General features: G+C 44.6%; 1 protein-coding gene across 1 annotated transcript in view; it reads right to left on the reverse strand.

The window, feature by feature from the left end:
* Nucleotides 1–3,786: 3,786 nt before the first annotated feature.
* Nucleotides 3,787–20,255, reverse strand: part of maml3 (mastermind-like transcriptional coactivator 3) — a 93,664-nt gene continuing 77,195 nt past the window's right edge. Inside the window, exons 4-6 of the mRNA XM_070924944.1 lie at nucleotides 8,194–8,460; nucleotides 6,741–6,819; nucleotides 3,787–5,169 (exon numbers count right to left, since the gene is read on the reverse strand). Coding sequence (XP_070781045.1) covers nucleotides 4,067–5,169; nucleotides 6,741–6,819; nucleotides 8,194–8,460 — 1,449 coding nt within the window. The 3' untranslated portion in view covers nucleotides 3,787–4,066. The remainder of the gene's footprint in view (nucleotides 5,170–6,740; nucleotides 6,820–8,193; nucleotides 8,461–20,255) is intronic.

The following is a 20,255-nucleotide window of genomic DNA, read 5'->3' on the forward strand; positions in this document are numbered from 1 at the left end:
TCTGTCTGTCTGTCTGTCTGCTGACACCAACAGGGAGCCCATGATTCATCGTCACTATTACTGCCAGACAGAATTAAGGCTCTGCTCTTTAGCATATGCAAGTCTAATTATGCAAATCAGGTCTGTTAGACAAAACATTACTGCAGCAGTTAGTCAGTCTGGTTTTAGGCGCTACATGAATGTGTGCGCATTTGTCTCAGTCAGTCTCGCGACCCTGAAATGAAATGAAATTGCTGCTTGTCAGCTAACCGGGCGCGTATTGATGTTGTGTATTCACAGACACGGTTGTTGTTGTGTATGGAGCCCAGAAACGGACAATAACCACTAAACGTCTTATAAAACCTTCTTCCCTATTTTCCCACACAACATTTCCTTTTCACCACCACCTTTCCAATGACTTAAGCATATATGTTAATGAGACAGCCGTGTCCGGAGCAGTGATTGGTCCTGGGTTTGTGTGCATGTTTGGGTAACATCAGTGGAGACTAGAAAGAACCGTGTAGCTAACTAGCATAACGAAAAACATGGTGGCCAAACACACCGAGCACTGGCCTTTTCAGTTAGCTACACATTTAAGCTAACTTTCATCATAAAAATACAGCAGCCAGTGCACGTATTGTTTATCAGCCATACACTGTGCTATACTGTCGCAGCATCACTTGTAACAATAGCCAGGCAGGCTAACAAAGATAGCAAGCTAGTGATACTTGGAGGTTCACAGACACCCTATTTCCATCTATACAGCACTTGAAGATGAAGCTAATGTTACAACACATTAGCTTCATCTACAAGTGCTCGTCTTCACTATGGAAACAAGTCTTGGACTCTCCTTGACATTTTGTAGATGTGTGATTTGATGTATTTTCTTATAATGTGAAACTAAACAAAAAACTGTCAAGTAGTGTTAGCTAGCTAACGTTGTTAGCGTTTGCTCGCTGAATGTTTACATTTATGTTTTTGATGTATTCAGTTATTTCTTCCGACTTGTTTTGGGGCTCCACAGTTGTGGTGTAATGACTGCACTGACAAATGAACCCAATGAACTACAGAAACTTTCATTTAATATGATCAGCGAGAACATTCTCTCTTTATTGTATCTTTTTGAAAAACAAACCAAAAAAAAAAAAAAGTCTTTTGTAATTCTCTTTTGTTAACATTTCAGAATTCTGTACAGGATAAAAAGAAATAAGCACTGCTTAAGAACAGAGTCAAATCTCAAACTAGAAAAAAAACAAATGAAAAAAATTCCAAAAAAGAGAGGAGGTTTACAATACAAATTAGTAGTAAGACATTGTCTGAAGTGCAATGGCATAGCTCAGATGGGTTAAACGTGAAACCAAAAAACTTCAAAATAAAAATACTTCTCTATTTTCCAACAAACAGTAAATTCTTTACAGAGTAGAGACTGTATTATCTGATGTATTTAAACCTGTAAAAACATATTTACAAATAGCCATTATCTTTTATATACTTTTTCTCATAATCACATATATGTCAGCACCAGTAAAAAAAAACCAAATAAAATAAAACAAAGAACATCAACAACAACAATTTTTGTTAAAATGTTGTCTACAGACTTGGTCCCGGTACATAATGATATTTGGAGGAAGCTTCCTTTCTCTTCCTGAAGGGATTTCAAACCATATCATGAACCCTTACTTTGAAGAAGACAAGGTCACAAAGGCTGTGACCTTTACACTGACCCACACGTGTTTCTCTACCTTTCTGCCTCCCGTTTGGAGTGATAAACCTCAGGTGTTTTCCTACACACACAACCTCCATTTCACTGGTCCGATTGAGCCTGCCGGAAATGAAGGAGCGGTATCAAGGTTTTGGAAGCATGAGCAGTGGAGCCATTGACGTGGTGAGCGCACCACTGCATTTCCTGCACAGGGAAGGCTCAAACGATCCAAGAGTTTATCTCGACACTGGCACAGGGTTTTCATTTATTGAGACAGAGGACTTCTACTCCCCGAACATGACAAAAATCAAAGTAGAGAAGCTCATTCGAGGGTGCCACCAAATGCAGCAACGCTTACAAGGACGATGGGCGTGGTGGTTAAAGTTTGTATTTTAAAGGGTTGGATTATACAACATCAAGAACCATGAGAACAAATGCGTTGATGGCAAGGAGTTAGTTTACAGAGAAGAAGGCTTTTTGGTTTGTTGATTAGAGCATCATCCTCCGAACTCTCACTCTTGAGCTAAATACAAAGTAATGGATTACAAAACAGTTAGAGAAGTAAGGTGTTATCTTACCAGCGACTACTGTATTAAAACCTATTCGACACATGTTTATTACTCAACCATCAGGGCAAAAGAGTGGACAGCTTGTTGACAATGAATGAGGCCTGAAGTAAAGCCTGCAATTTACTTAAGTAAGCTCAGAGAAGGGGGAGACACTGACTTCACTGGAAGCACTGATTGTTTTGATGCTAACTGGCGCTAACCGTCGTCACCCTAAAGCCCAATCAGCTGTCTGAAGTTTCTCTACTGTCTATAAAACAAACTCAAGGCTTAGCAGTGGTTCATTTTCCAAGTAAAGCGGCGGAAGGGGACAAGTCGTATTTCTTCACAGTAGTGTTACAGTATAGCACAGTTACGTTCTAGTTTGGAGCGAGGGCGTTTTATAGCTGCGGTACAAGAAAAGCCACAATGTAAAGCGGGGCCACGGTGATTGACAACTAGCTGTGTCACAATGGAAGGGGTTGTGCTGCGACGGGAGGACAAACAGATTTTCAAAAGATAACACAAACTAAAAAGAAGGCTAATTTATACTCTTTCTTTTTTTTCCTTTTAATTGACAAAGACACAACCAGCATCATTGTTAGAGATAAAACAGCAACAAACAAAACAATGTGGGTGGGCTTTCAATGAGCTTTTTTTTTTTTTTTTTTCCTTAAAAAGAAGAAGTCACTTGTGGTGCTTGAATACATTCAGTGCCCAGCGATCGTTTTGCTTTGTGTCAGCCTGATGCACGTGATGTGGTTTGTGTCACACAGGCAGAAGGTTTAATGTAATATTAGCTCTGTTAGCTGCCTCTCACACATCCGCTCATCCTCCCGGGTTGATGCTTGTTTATCTGCTTGTTCATTTGTATATGTGTGTGTGTGCATGAGCTTTGAAGTCCAAGTGCTTGCTTTAGCTGCCTATTCTCTCCCTCTTTCTCAGATTTTCACTCTCTTTGTCTTCCTCTACATACATACCCGTCATCCACAGCCACGCACAGGAAATGGACCCCCCCCCCCCAAAAAAAACCGCCACCCAGGTCGGTTGCCTAGCAAAAGCACTAGAGGGCAGAGTGCGCTTGTGTGGCACAATAGAGGAACATCATTTGTTCTGTTGTGATGTTCACAATTTAAACAGAGAAAGGAGTGTTGAGAGCGAGGAACGAGTCTCTGGAGAGAGGGTGGGAAAGACGGCAGGAGAGAGGGAAGGAGGATGAGAGAGAGAGAGAGATCAAGTGAAGAGCGCGAGGGAGACAGATTTGTGTGTGTGTGTGTGTGTGTGTATATATGGGGGGCACAAATCTAAGAGAGGAAATGGGAGCGCTGAGAGTGCTTTCTACTCCCTTCAGCTCCTCACATAGTTGAGAGATCTGAAGCACAGAGCTGGGTGGCACAAACACACAAACACAAATAAATTGCTGTCTTGAGAACAAGTCTTCCTTCCCCTTCATCAGTCTGCGGTGTTCAATCAGCCCCTGCTGAAGCTCGGGCTCAAAGCGCTGCTGTGTAAACGGGGCTCGCTTTCAAACACTGGAACATGAGAAAAATTCATTCCATGGAGAAAAAAAGGGAAACTAATGAAACACACCTCTTAATCTCTATATTGGTTTTTCATTAATATGCACGAGACATAATGATTGCTCTCTCCATCTCACACTCACACACACACAAAACATATCACAAGAACTCATTTATAACCTTGCTCATGTTTTACAAAACAAAAACATGCCAGTCCACATCATGTCATCCTTTTTGTTTTACTTCCTCAGGTTTTATCATTTGTCCTACTTTAATGTTTAGTTCATCCAGTAAAAACTAATCTCCAGTTTCCCCGTCGGCTATTGGCTCGGGAAAAACTCCTCCATCCAACCATCGCTTGAGTCCAGCTCTGCCCCTGAGCCATCGCCCAATCCGAAGGCTCCTCCCCCTGAGGGCCCGCCCCCATATCCATAGGATGACATGTCCTGATTGGCTGTCCTCTGGTAGCCCGATGGCTGACCTCCAACCCCGACTCCCCCTGGTCCGTATGGCCCTCCTCCTCCTCCCCCTGCCCCTATTCCAGGTGCCCCAGGGCCCGGCCCGAACCCTGCCATCCCAGTCATCCCCTGGCCCATCACCCCCTGGTTCATCCCCTGGTTCATGACCATGGGCCGGGGCTGGTTGGTCCTGGGCTGACCGGCCATGTGAGGGGCCATCATTGGGCCGCCCATACCGGCCGCTGGGTTTCCCACTCTGGGGTCCATCCCCTGACTCATCCCCTGGCCCGGGCCCTGAAAGTGTTGCTTGGCCATGCGTGGGGGTTGACCCGGCTGCATCCCATAACCCTGGGCGGAGCTGAACCCCACCATGTCTCCTCCCCCTCCTCCTGTAGTCCTTCCAACTCCTCCACCCATGGCCTGCAGAGTTTGTCCTTGCTGCTGTGGCCAGCCGCCCCCCGCCATTCCCCCGCCTCCTCCTCCTGCTCCCAGCATGCTTTGCAGTCTCTGTGCTTGGGCTTTGGCGTTGGGAGGGCCTTTGAGGGGTTGCTGGGCCATGGAGTTCATTAGCATCCCCTGTCCTCCATACCCTCCAGCTCCACCACCTCCAGGGCCTCCGGGCATACCTCCGACCCCAGGACCTGCAACTGCCTGCCGGGGCGGCCCTCCAGCGGGGTTGTGCTGCGGTGGAAGACCCATAGAGGCTTGGACACTTTGGCTCTGGTGCTGCTGCTGGTGGATCATTTGGCTCATGGAGGGGTTGATCCCATACAGGGAACCCTGGTTGGATCCCTGGTTGCCGTAGGGTAAGCCCATGTCAGTTTGGGGTCCCACGGAGCCCCCCTGGCCCTGAACAGAACTCATCTGGACCATCTGCTGCTGGTTCTGCTGCTGCTGTTGTAGGAGACGGGCGGCCCGAATGTTTTGGAGAGCCTGGCTCCGGGATGCCAGATCTTGATGAGGACCTAGGAGAGAAGAATCAAAGGAGTTAAAGCCAGAGAACAGAGACAAAGGAGTTGGGAAAGAATTAGAGACGCATATGGAGACAGAAATCACAAAGGAACAGCAATTTCGTAAAAGAGCTTTCAAGCCTGTATACTAGATCCACCTAAATCACCAAATGGCACCTAAGATCGATCTAATAAGACAGCGCTGAGACAAAGATTTATGTTCCGTGACAACCTGTTTACTCTGGAAACGAATACTTCCCTCCCAATTTACTTCAAATCCAACTACACTAAAATAAAACTAAACACACTGAAGAGCCAGCTCCTCACTTCCCCACTTTTTCCTATTAGAGGCTCTGTAGTGGCAGAGCCGAGGAGGTCTGCTAGCGTAGAAATGGCTCTAAATCCTCCAATAAACCCACTTCTGACATCATTCCACTAATCCCTCACCTCACAGTTCGGACTGTAACTGTAACAGAGGAGTCAGAACGACGAGGATCACACACACTCAAGATTTGTAAGTAGGGAGTGAGCAGAGTTGGAGGTAATGTAACATGACAAAATAGCCACATCTATTCCACATATCACTTCATGTAAACATAAGTAAGTACAGAGAGTATGATTATGTTCTGATTGCAGGTGATACCTGAACAATCGTTGCTTTGAAATCACTGATCCGCTGCAGGATAGCCGAACTAACAGGTATATTTCTAGGCCAGAGTTTCATGCTGAAGCCCCCTCTTCTCTCCACATCATCTCCTAGACTTGCAGACAGACTCTCTGATGGCTATAAATGGCTTTCGACTTGACTCTCCTCCTTCCTCTCTGTATTTTTCTTCATCTCTCCATCATCCTCTCACCCACTCTCTTTCCTTCTCTTCCCAGCCTCTCCTTCTACCTACAAGACCATCTACCTACTCCTCTTGCTGCCAGCCTCCCCCCTCTCTCCCCCTCTCCCATTTCCCTCCTCTCATCCATCTCTCTGACTTCACCGGAACTCTGGGGGATCCAGGACAGACAAGTTGCCGTGGTAACAGGCAGAGCAGGAATATTCTATTTTTTTTTTTTTGTGGAGAGAGCGAGAGAGAGAGAGAGCGAGAGAGAGAGAGAGAGAGAGAAAGAAGCTGAAGAGCATCTGAGCGCCAACTGATGTATCTGACAGACAGACAGAGAGGACAGGGTTTGGTTTCAGGGTGATGTTCAGTCAGCGCTGCTGTTTGCATACATGTTTTTATGTGTTTGTGTGTCTGCCCGTCTGTATCTGCCTCTGAATATGGCAGAGAGTGAACTGTAAAATCTGTTAAATATCTAAACGTCTTGGCACTCTCCCATGTATACCATACTTGTCGCAGACCAAGTACGCATGCGTGATTGCAAGCCTTTTTTTGTGGAACCATCTGGATGCTCTGCAAACAACTACAAACTGATTTACCAAAAATAAATTTACATGTGGTCATCAATAAAATGCTGAAGAATTTAGGTCAGATCTTGCCTTGTTCATTACAAAATCTACTGGGATGCTGCCATTCTTATGCTTTTGCACATATTGTTGCACAGATGAAGTTAATGCATGTGTTTGTGTGGCTCACCTTGGTACTGATTGACTTGGGGGTATGGATTCCTTTGGCCCTGGCCCATCTGTCTGGGGAGGTGCTGCTGCTGTTGGAGCTACACACACACACACACACACACACACACAATTGTTGAGTGTAGGTTATAAATGTGTTACATGCCTTCATATCTATTTCATGAATTCAAGGTGTGGTATCATTATGGGATACAGGCAAGAAAAAGGGTCACAGATCTGATGAACATAATTAAATATTGTTACAAAATGCACATTGAAGCTAGTATATGACGCTAAAGCCAAGCTTTTGGTCACTAGACCTTCACTGGGGCAAACATATTTGCCTGATTTGTTATCATTAAATACTTGCTTGTGATCTAAGTGTGCAAAGCCTTTTTTTCTCCATACTAGAATTTTTTTTTAACATTGTGTCATGAGTGTGGTAAACTTCCAAAACATACACCGTCAGAGTCACAACTTGAAGTGAGAATCGTGCATCGCCAGTTACTAATACAGGGACCTACTTCAATTCAGTTCAACAGATAGTATAAATGTGACAGATGTTTTGGTATAGTAGAGGTGAGACAGATGTTCAGTATAGCAGACATGTGACAGATGTTTTGGTATAGTAGAGGTGAGACATGTTCAGTATAGTTGACATGTGACAGATGTTTTGGTATAGTAGAGGCGAGACAGATGTTCAGTATAGTAGACATGTGACAGATGTTTTGGTATAGTAGAGGCAAGACAGATGTTCAGTATAGTAGACATGTGACAGATGTTTTGGTATAGCAGAGGCTGTTTCAGGATTAGATTGGTGTTAGCATGATGCTCTCCTACACAAATAATACCATAACTGATCAGGCAGTCTGGGTCCTTGTAGCATAAAAAGCAGCTACTGAATGTGTGCCTGGAAAGCAGAAGGTGTTGCTCATTTAAATGGAGGTATGATATCCAGTTAACAACATACACTAAACCCCAGCAGGATGTGTTTCCTTTCAGACACCTATATTTGTGTGTCTGTGTATGTTTTTGCAGATCCAATTAAAACCAACATAGTGGGTGGTGACTTCAGAGTTCAGAACTCTTTAACACTTGATTCCCTCACAGAGAGAGAAATAAAAAGAAAACACCACATTATCACAGCAGGCGGCATGTGGCAAAAGCACGCACACACACACACACACACACACACACACACACACACACACACACACACACACACACACACACACACACATATAGCAGAGATGAAAAGGAAGTAGTGAAGAGGGGGCTGGTTGAGGGTAATTATACATGCAACCAGACAACAGTAAGGAAGAGGAGAGGATGAGATGCTCTTGTTAGAGCTGCAGACACAGACAAACATACAGGAATGTATGAACAAAGTACACACACACACAAATTATAATGTAATGCATGGCAGATGAATCACACAGGCCTAGCCATTGTTTAAAAAAAAAAAAAAACCCCACCTGTTCGGCCAGTAGCTGCTGCTGCTGCTGTTGTCTCTGCTCTCTGAAGAGCTGCTGTTTCTGCTGCTCCATCATGTGCATCTGCACCCTCTTCTCCTGCTCCATCGCCATCATCTGCTTCATCATGGCCGCCTGCTGCTGGTTGCCCACGTAGCCCGGAGGTGGACCTGACCCCTGGTTGGGCCCCACCCCTGAGGCCACGCCCCCAGCAGGGTGAGGAGGCGGGATGGCGCCGGGTGGTCGTGACATTCCCACCACACCTTGTTCCTGCACAGAAAGAGAGGAGGAGGCAGCTGGTCAGATGGACTGCTCTGAAACCAGTCAATCACTTATCTATCAAGCAAAGTGGAAAGGAGCACTTGTTGCGCCTATTTGATTTCTTGCAAAGAGTTGGACGAGAAGATCAACACCACGGTCATATCCGTCTGTTATTATTAAGGCTACAGCCAGCAGCTGGTTAGCTTAGCTTAGAATAAAGATTATAAACGGGGGAAACAGCTAACCTAGCTCTGTCCAAAGGTAAGAAAATCCAACCTCCCAGCACCTCTAAAGCTCACTAATTAACATGTTAGATCTTGTTAAATCTACAACTTCCTGGAGTCACAGGTTGCCTGGCAACTGCTCCTGGTCGAGAAATACGGTACATAACGCCCCCATAAAATGGTTTTTACACTTTGGTTTTTGTATGGATTGAACAAATGAGATATAACATGCTAATTGGTGAGCTTTAGATGTGCGAGACGAATTCTGTTATCTTCAGACAGAGCCAGGCTAGCCGCCCCCTCCCCCCGTTTCCAATCTTTGTGCTAGGCTAAGCTAACTGGCTGCTAGCATTAGCTTCATATTTATCATATAGATATGAGAGTGGCATTGATTTTCTCATTTAACTCTCGGCAAGAAAGCAAATAAGTATATTTCCCAAAAATGTTGTCTATATTAATAGACTTTATAGCTGAAAAGGTAAAACAAAAAAGGGCTATGTTAGTGTTTTCGCATCTAACAAAGCCACTTCAAAATGTCAAACTTCCTCTTCAGTGCCAGTGTTACTGCTCTTTATCACAAGTGAATGTCAGACAATTACATCAGGTACAGAAAGAAAGCATATTCAATAGACTCCCAGTTTTGTTGGCATCTACAGTGACACCTTTGCACCTTTGTCTGTTTTAGGCATACAACTGTAGTCAGCCATTATGTTGTAAAATAGCTCACAAAGACACAGTCCAGGTGCCTGTGAATAAGAGTGAAAAACAAGATAAAGACAGGACTGTCTCAAGATTCAGCTCGTCGGGCCACCCTGAGTCCTCCCGACGGGGCAATGGTTGGTCCTCACTGCATACATTATCTCCTCATTAGCATATAAAGAGCACTTCCTCCTCCACTCAGCCGTATGCTAATCTCTAATAGGATGAAATGGCCTGCTCTGGCCAATGGGAGGAAAGCATTTATGAATCTATTAAAGGTTAGGCAGCTGAACGAGAGTGGACATCGTTTAGACTCATTGGCAGTAAGAGAGGGGAAATGCCCGGGAGGAGAAGAAAGGACAATTCAGGCCAGTAAACAGTGTGTGCACAACAACACACAGCCACCCACAGCCACACAGAGGAATAGACGGTGTACAAGAAATCACATTTAACTGCAGGGCAAGAATGAAACAGCAAAAGCAGGATTACAGTTGCGCGTTGTAGCATTGGCAAGAGTCTGTAACACATCACTATACTCAATATGTTTTGAAAGAGCCAAAGCCTCATAATCCGCATTGAGGCTCCGCTCTTCTTAGAAAGGAGTTAGGTGGAGATAAACCTCATATATTAGAGCACAAAACAAACCCTGTGGAGCAAACAGAATCGGCTGCTTAAGACTGGCTCACCAGACAGCCAGACCAGACTGATCGATGTTCAGAGCTACGTGTCTCATCTACGGCTGGCATGTTCTTGCAGCAGGGCAGTCAGACGATGTAAGAAAGGAGTAGAGAGGGGAAGGAGAGGCGTAGTGTCAGGAAATGACCAACGGGTGGCAGTGGTGATCTTTAAGCATGCATATATGTGTGTGTGTGTGTGTGTGTGTGTGTGTGTGTGTGTGTGTGTGTGTATGTGTGTTTGAGTCTCACTGGCCTCCTCTCAGCAGATGGCTCAATCATGACGGTTCTGATCTACGATCTCTCCCTCTCCCCCACTCACTCTACCTCTTTTCTTCCCTCCTCTCTAAACACCCCGCCATCAAACTCCTTTCTCCACTCTTTCTCTGGTTCTCTCTCTTCCTCTCTGCAGACAGGGGGCCCTGAGTCATGTACGCACAATTGCCAGGGAACGACGGAACGGAAGAGAGATGGATTTCAAAGGAAAGAGGAGAGGAAAAGTCTCCTCTTAGATTTTGCTGGAAGTGGTGTGTGTGTGTTGCAGGGGAGAAGTGGTAGTAGAAGCACAGAAGCAGTTCGCTGAAGAAATGACAGAAAACTACAGAATGTACACACTATATACAGTGTGTACATTCTGTACACACTGTATAATAGTTCAATAAAGACATGCAAAAGAGAAAGGATGAAAAAAGAGCAAACAAATTAGCAGTAGTATCACAGTGTTATTAGTACTTTGCTGAAGTGTTGCTAATATACAATGAATTCAATGTCACGCCAGTAAAGCTTATTGAATAGAATAGAGTAGCATGTATCCTCTTTAGAATGAAAAAAGGAAATGAAATGAATTGAAGGGAAGAGGAATGAACATGTGCGAGGAGAGAAAGAAGGCATGAGAGCAGGGTGAGGACAAGAAGAGGAGAAAAGGAGGGCAGATCTTGTTTTGGGAGGAAGCGAGGAGGTGACGAGCCAAAAGAGGAGGAGTGAAAGGTGGGATCGAGGGGAGGAGAGGAGAGCAGGTACCCTGGCAACAGTTGCTGCGGCGAGGAGCAGATGGCGCTCGGAGGAGCGGTTATGGCCGCCGCGCGTGGTCACCCTGCACAACACTGGGCAGACCCGAACAAGTCACACATATAGTGTACACACAAACACACTCACAGTTATCCTGCTATTTTACTTTCTTCGACCTCTTCTTTCTCTACTAATCAGTCCATCTTCCATTCTCTCTGTCCTCTCTGTCCTCACTCATGAATGTTGTTGAATAATGTAACAAAGAGCATCCACAGTCTGTTTTCTCTTTTAGCCCTGTCGATCCAACTCGCTCTGTCTTTGCGTCTGTTTCTCTGTCCACCCCCAGATGCTTCATTCTGGCACTTTGGACCGGCTCGAGACAGTCCTTAAACTCTGCGCTGTTCAATGGAAATGGTTTGGCGGCTAATGACACTCAACAATTAGCTGCTGACTAAAGGAGGAACAGAGGAGCTGGAGTTTGAAAGGGCAACAGCTACTGTAAGTTTCAGACAGATCAGATAGTTTGTAGGACAGATCAGGCAGAGAAAAGGGGAACAGAGGATGAAATGAAAGGAGAGGTGAATGTATCACAGGTTGTTCCGGAGGATGTGTGTGTGTGTGTGTGTGTGTGTGTGTGTGTGTGTGTGTGTGTGTGTGGTGGAGGCTGTCAGCTTTATTGGGTTAGGAAGCATGGAGAGCCCAGGTGATTACATTACACATGAAGTGAGCGGAAATGTGTGTGTGTGCATGTGTGTGAGTGAGAAAGTGGGGGAGAGATGGTGAGAGAGATTGTCCATTTCATTCCTGCATCTCATGGAGCAGAAATACTGTGTCTGCTGTACTCACTGTGTGTGTGTGTGTGTGTGTGTTTAAAGGTGTATCTGCATACACTGGTACACTGATACACTCTCCAGGCGGGATGAAATCACCTGCTCCCATGGTGACCACACAGCGGTAAGATTAAAGGCTGCACACTTGCTACTATGAAATAACACACACACACACACACACACCACTGTGCACCCACATTACGGTACATGCAACCACATTCAAAAACCATAGACAAACACAGACGGACAGACTACTACAGCACCACATGATGCCTTACAGTTCATGCATAAAGGCATTAAGTGAAACACAACTGCACACCATGCGTAAACACACACACACACACACACACACACACACACACACGCACACACAGCCTATCAGAGCAGCGGCGCCTGGCAGCAGAGTGCTGGGTGTCTGTGTGCTCTCCAGAGTGGCTCACATCTGTCACCCACTTGTGTAAGAGAAGGGAGGGAGGGAGTGTGAAGAGAGGGAACAGAGAGAGTGAGGGCTGGATGGATGAGGAGATGCCTCATTAGACTCTTACGCAGACTACGGCTGCAATCACACTGAGAAAGTGAGCGGGAAGTACATCTGCCCGCATTATTTGTTGGTTCTGCATTGGGATCAGCAGCAGAGCTGGAGCCAGGGTGGTTGCTGCAGCAGCCGATGGTTTGTGGTGCAGCCGCGTCTCCGGGTTAGTGCGGCCAGCTTCAAGGTCACAGGTTTGATCTCTTTCGCAGCCAGCACTCATCAATGTCTGAATGTCCTTGAGCATCACACTGGTTGACCTTGAACTGTGACCCTGCTGGTGATGTCTACAGATGTGTAGAAAATATGCAAATCAAACAGCTCTAAAAGACACCGGTAGCGATATGAATGGATGTGTGTATAGTATAGTATTGACGTATGTAGGATTAATAGAAAGACGAACATGAAGGCTGTCCTAGTTATTTTTGTCAATGCATGCATTTCATTTAAAAGGGAACCTCTAAGTTCAAGGTCACCAATAAAAACCTTTGCAGCCCATGCACAGCATTTACTGTACAGGATTTATACACGATCTCTCATCAATGATCTTTTATGACATCTATGAAAGTGGTCATGATCTTGTAAGACAAATTACACTGTGTTCATATAAAAAGCATACATTTCAAATCAAATTCATTTTACTGTGTGCACAGTTATAGCTGTGTTTGCGACATGCTATAGGCAAACCTATGAACAGTACCTGGACCATACAATGACATGGAGATGGATAACAAATGCCAAAATATGGATGGAAGATATATATATAATATGGTAGAATGTGCACATTTTGAGACAGGGAAAACACTACTAACTGACATTATAGCACATCCACCCTTAAGACACAACTCTTATATTACATTGAAATTCCAGGTGACAGACTGAAGTTTGTGTCTGAGCACCATCAAGAGCCACGGTCAAGAGTCCTTAAGCATCCCACTTAACCTCAACCTGCTCCTCGTTGTACGTGACCCTGGTCTGGAGTTTTATTTAATAACTGACAGAGCAGAGACGGGTTGCTAGAAGAGCCAACTAATCCACTACTTGATGCCCTACACAGATGACCAGGACATTGAAGGCTTAGAGTTCTGTTACACACAGGGCTGAACCCAGAAAAGTACATGGTTCAAGGCCAGATGAGAACCCCGATTTGTCCATTGCAACCAAATTGTCAGGCATTGCTATGGTCTAGCCTCCCAGTTGAGACTCAGATCATAATTGTATTGCACATTTTCACGTGTATCAACTGGAATCTGCACAAATATGAACATTATCATGTAGTTTGGCTGGTTAATGACAGAAATCTGACTGCAGTGTGGTCGTCTAATCTGAAAAAGGCAGCCGGTAAATGAAGTCTTCACAGCTTGTTAGGATTCTTCTAGTCTGTTCCCACCTTAGGTCATCATATAGGAGGGCAGTACATGTGTCTTCATATGTTTTCAATTTCACTCTGCTTAACAAGGTAGATGTGAAGTCCATGGAATCAAGTATTTGAAGAAAAAAACAAACATGTTGTGTATTAGAGTGCATGGTAAAAACATAAGTATTATGCAGCACCTGGCACAACCATAACGATACACACATGCACATACAAAAAACACACCTACACACTAACCCCGAGCAGATGGCGGAGCCAGACCTCACAGTATAAACTATCCCCACAGCGCCAGAGGTAAAGAAGACATCACTCCGAGATATATAGACACACACACACACACACACACACACACACACACACACACACACACACACACACACACACAGTAACAAGGATAGGTGGACGTATGCCCGTGGTTTGATTCTTAACCACCAGTTGTGCCCACCCACCTATCTTAACCCCACCCCCTCAAACACACGCACACACACACTTACTCAGTTTCTCCCTGAAGAGAGTTATATTTAAACTGCTGGAGAGGAGTCTTGCTCCCCACAGAGGTCTGTTTAATCTCTTAACATCTCTCTGCTCTAAACCCTAACTGGCCTATTTCTGAATCTTCTGAATCCACACACACACACACACACGTATAATTTAAGGGTCAATGTCAAAGTGAAATACACACAACCCCTTACTTTTTGCAAAATGCCCCTCACAGACTCAGAAACAATGGACTGGGTTAACAGGTTTTCCGGGGATCATCCTTTAACCAAAACTGAACCACCGCGATGCCATGCAGGGATGCTGTGAAATGCATGTAGGCATGCAGGACTGGATCAATTTGAGTAAATGAATCCCTGCAGCATGAATACTGTTTGGAGGCACTGTGCTTAACCAAGGGATTTCTCTGCACACAGGATGCCACCCACAGACAGCATAGAGCCTGGGATGTCAGTTCATGCTTGTTTGCACTCACGCATGATGAAAACAAAACCTTTAATTATTTATGTTTGTCTTTATAGTTACAGATACAGTAGCAATTTAATATTCTCTCTATAGACTAATAACACATATCACCGCATTTATAGGCAAAACTAATGTGCGACGCTTGTCTCTTCATAGTCCCTGAATGACTTTTACCACTTTGTGCATGCAGGAATGTCACCAGGCACATTGGCATCCCAGAGAATCTGTCTCCACTATAATTCGCTGTTCCATTAATAGGATATTATAGGTTGTGACTGCCTTGACTGACTGTTTCTCAGCCTACACACTCAGTTGTGTTGGTTTCTACATGCTTACTTCACCACAGCTCCACCCAGGCTCCTCCACTTAGCAAAATAAATAAAGAAATAAATACATTTCCCTCTAGATTCTACAGCAGACAAGGTGGCAGCTCAGAAATCTACAAGTTATTTCACAAATGTTCACGTTTTTAGCCAAACTAGCAGTGTGACTAAATGAAAAGCAATGTGGATCGATCTCTGGTCCAGACTGAGGGTGTTCAATTTGTCCAACATTTTATGACCTGCTTAAAAACAAATTCCCATCACTTGGTGTTTAGCCCTAATTAGCAAATGTTAGCATGCTAACACTCAAAACTAAGATGGTGAACATGGTAAACCTTATACCATGTACGTCTGTCATTGTGAGTTTGTATGCTGATGTTAGCATTTAGCTCCAAGCACTGCTGTGTCTAAGTATAGCCTAAAACACGCTAACATGTTGTAGACTCCGAGTCTTGTTCTATAGTCTGTCCTCAGAAGAGGATTTACTCTAATATAACTGTTGGCACACTGGTGGAGCCAGGAAGCCTGGCCCGTAGCACACATCGGACGCATCATACAGACAGAAAAAGTATTCAAGGTACAGGATCATGTGATAAAAATGCTGCTTTTCTTGAGAGTCATATGCTGCCCATGTGCGTTTCCCTCAAGTTATTGTTTTTTTGTATTTTTTTGTTACCCTTTGACTAACATCTATCTCCTGCTTTACTATTGGTTACCAGGTCTGTAGCTAACAATTATTTTCATTGGTGAAACACATGTGTTGATTACTTTTTTTGATTAATAATTTCGTCCATAACAGAATGTATTCCTAATGTCCAAGGTGACATCTGAAAATAGCCTGTTCTGTCCAAAATGTAATAATATTCAGTTTACTATGATATAAAATTGAGAAAAGCAGCAACTTCTCACATTTGAGAAGCTGGTAATAGTGAATGTTTGGCATTTTTGCTCAATAAATGACTTATAAATGACACAAGTAATCAAATATCTAAAGTGAGGATAAACATTCTTTCAATCATCTTATCATTGTTTCAGCCCTACTTTTCACTATTCTAAAGAGTTGCTTTGCTCCTCTTCTGAATGTTATCACCGAGGTGGATAAACGGTCACAGACGGTGGAACATGACGAGCGGCGCGAGGACAGAAGACAGTCGAGTAAATCACGTTCATGACGACAAGCGAGGAGGGAGGGAGTGTGAGCCGAGCCGAGGGATGAGATCATTGGTGGCCGGGGAGTGATTGTGGCGAGCAGACGAGTGTACCACCCTGAGAGGGACCAGGTGCTATAGTAAATCACCCTGGAAACGGTCACCATGGAGACCTTAAAGACACACATGCGCGCGCGGGCGAGAGGGCCATGTCTGGGAGAGAGTGTGTGTGTGTGTGAGTGATGTGAATGTGTGCATTTTAAAACAGGAGAGTGTATGTGTGTGTGTGTGTGTGTGAGAGAGATGTGTTTCTATGTAATCTAATCATGGCGGCTGGGAATGGTACATCTGAGTGACAACTTAGAGCCACAGCAGAGGTGGACTGCTCTTTCTCTTCTCCTCTTCCTCCTCAATCTTATTCTTTCCGTCTCTTGTTTTGTGCACTTTCATATCATAACCTCCTTTATTACTCCTGTGCGTCAGTGCGCACATCTATGTGCATTGAGGGTAATATGCAAAGCTTGTGGCTGGAAGTAGCTATAAACAGAGAGAGAGGAAATCAAACGCTGTGGTGAGTGTGTCCTGTAGTCTGTGTGTGTGTGTGTGTGTGTGTGTGTGTGTGTGTGAGGTTATCGCATTTGGGCTCTTCCCAGAGAGAATTCCCAACTAGAGGGTTTGAATTATTCACATCTGCGATCAGTGCAATAACACGGCTGTTAACGGAGGTAAAGATACGCTCCACACATCCGTCCATCCTCCCGTCTCTGTTTACCTCCCTCCCTCCCTCTCTCTCTCCCTCTCGTTATGACAGTAAACTGCCTTTTAAACCATCCAGCCATCCTCCACCTCTCTGAACAACCACCTCTTCAATTTCCTCCTTTCCTGCCTCACCACGCGCTCCGTGTTCCTGTCTTTCCTTCCAATATATATATATATATATATATATACATACATCTCCCTCCTTCTCTTCCTCCTCTCATTCAGTATCAGTATCTTCCCTTCTCCACCATTCTCTCATTCATCTCTAGCTTTCTCTAATCCCTCCCTTATTTTGTATCTCTTTTCAGATCCCTCCATCTAGCCACTCCTCCGCCCCCACGCTGCCCTTCCTCCCTTGTTCTCTGTCCACCCTTCGACAACATCCATCTTCCCCTCATTCCTTCCTTCTTTGTTCACCCGAGGGCTGATCCTTCCTCCTTTTCTTGCCTGCCTCACTCGCCCAGCAGCGCTCCGCTCTCCTCCTCCACCCCCGCTTTCATTTGTTTTTCTACCTGTTTCACATTTGTTTTTCTACATCCACGCTCATCCATCTTTATTCTCGCTGTTGCTCATTTAACGCCTGGATCCGTCCCTGCCTCAGCAGCTATCATCCTGCTCCTTCGTTTTCCCCCCTCCCTTTCACCATTTACCGTTCTTCTCTTTTTCACCCTCTGCTCCTGTTTTCTTTGACTCCATCTTTACCGAACGGCCGTGTAACCTCCACCTTTGTCTCTCCCTCCATCTACCTCTGCCTCTGTCATAGCCCCCTCATTATGCCTTCTCCTCCTCTGCTCTCCTCTCCACTCCCTCTCTCCAGAGAAGCCATTAGGTGCTGCTGTAAGGCTATCACTCTTTTGCTCTCTCCCTCTCTTTTTCTCTCTCTGCCGTAGTCTCGGGGCAATAGGCTCCCCCTTCCCTTCCCTCCCTCTGCCATTCCTCCTCAGTCTCTCCATCTCTCTCTTCCTGTGTTTCTTCAGGCGCTCTTTTCTCTCCTCCTTTTCCCTCCCCCTCTCCTCACTTCTTCACATCATCCGACTCCCTTCCGCTTCCACCCTCTTCACCCTACCTCCATCTTGATTTCTCCACTCCTCCAACTACCCCCTACCTTTCCCTCTATCCTACCATATTTCAGTGAGATAGTCTAGTGTAGCGGTGGGCTTATATACACTCCATTCTGTATATATATATATATATATATATATAAATATATATATATATGTACTATACTGTCTATGGTCTATTACATTCCTTGGGAGGGCTGCCACTAACACACACACATGCATTTTCACTAAATCATTCTGCTACACAAACACTGGAGGTGCAATCGATCAGGGCTGCAACTAATGACTATTTTTAGGATTGATCCATTCTTTTCTCGCTTAATCGTTTAATAATTTGTCTTTAAAATGTCAGAAAAATGCAACAAGTCCTCGTTGTTGGTCCATGACGTCCAGAATGATACATGTAAGCATTTTCTGATCGCCATCACTTTTTCCTGTTTCCTGTTTTCTGATTTTGCACCACAATGGTTAAGGTTTGGTTAGGTTTAAGCACAAATTACCTTTGTTGGGATGGGACCTTTGTCGTCAGGGTTACCATAATCACTACTTGGTTAAGGTCAAGGAACACAATGGCAAAAAGAAACCGAGCAGAGCAAAAAACAAATATTATTTGGGCATTTGTTGTTTTGTCCGTCCGAAAGTCAAAAACTCAAAAATATGCCATTCACTATAATGCAAGATCAAGAAAAGCAGCATAATCTCACAATTGAGAATCAAATGTTTGGCATTTCTGCTTAAAAAATGACTTAATTAAATCAGTTACAAAAATAGTAGCAGATTCATTTTCTTTCGATGGACTAATCGATGAATCGACTAATCGTTGCAGCTCTACTCACAAGGTTTTTGCTTTTTATCCAAAGTCACATTTATTGTGTGGATAAGATCAGCACAAGAAGCAGACATTTCACCAGTGACCTGTGGTTGTTCTTTGGTCACACTGTAAGAATACATTTGCTGCAGAATTCTGGCTGGTTAAATGCTCTGGAGAGAGGGATATAATGATGAATAAATCCAATTTTCTTGTCCACTTATTGTATTAGAAGCAAAACATTCACAAATCAGTCTGAGCACGCACACAAACGCTATCTCCAGTGCACAACCTGTCCTTACTTCCTTTTGTCTTACACATTTAGCTGCCTTTCCATGCGCTGCACCTTCAGCTATCTCCATCGCCCCCGACTCTGCCCATCTTTGTATGCCATTAATCTCCCTCCTCCTTTACCTCCTCTGCCTTACCCCTCCCTCTCCAACGGGAGACAGAGCAAGGGAGAGAGAGGGAGAGAATGACCATTATCTAAGCCAGCATCTGCAATAATTCCACAGCAGCCTATTATCCACAATAGAGCCAAAATGGCCTTTGGTAATATGATGAAATCTGCCGTAAAAAGTAGAAATGGGACTAAAAGCGTCAGAGTGTAGAAAAACCTCCATTCCTCAGCTGCTTTATCACATTATTGCATTCTACTCATCTCTCTCTGTCTGTCTGCCTCCCTCCCTCCCACATTCGGTGCATTACTGTGTCTTTCTCTAAATTCTCTCTATTTCACTCTGTTCCTATCTATCGCTTTCTCTTTCGGTGTCTTTATCACTGTCTCTCTCTCTCTGTCTCTCTCTCTCTCTGTCTATGTGACTCTCCATGAGTGTGCGTCGATCCGTCGTCAGATAACACCATGTTCTCAAAAAGTAGAAAATGGAAATTCCATTAAACTAAGTGTTGGTCTCAGTCTCTTCCTAATGCAGCTAAAGCGCTAATCCAACTCTCACACACACACACACACACACACACACACACACACACACACACACACACACACACACACACACACTCAAACAGACAGACACGGATGTGCATGGATGTGACTGTGCTTGCACACAAACGCCAGAGAGAAAGGACCTTCCAATCAGTAGTGTACCACAAATAGGTGCAGGAAAAACAATTTGCTGTCATTGCTAACAGCTGCTGCTGGTTGTGTGGGGGTTTGAGTGTGTGTGTGTGTGTGTGTGTGTGTGTGAAATAGAGAGAGAGCACCAGGCAAATCTCTCCTCCATTCCTTTCCTCCCCTCCTCCACCATGTTGTCCCAAGGGAGGTGGAGAGGTGATGTATAGACCCTCTCCTGATTGCACGACTCAGCAGAACAGATGGACAGAGAGAGAGAGAGAGAGAGAGAGAGAGAGAGAGAGAGAGAGAGAGAGAGAGAGAGACTGAACAA

Source organism: Enoplosus armatus, chromosome 2, assembly GCF_043641665.1.
Source record: "Enoplosus armatus isolate fEnoArm2 chromosome 2, fEnoArm2.hap1, whole genome shotgun sequence".
NCBI classification, from domain to species: domain Eukaryota; kingdom Metazoa; phylum Chordata; class Actinopteri; order Centrarchiformes; family Enoplosidae; genus Enoplosus; species Enoplosus armatus.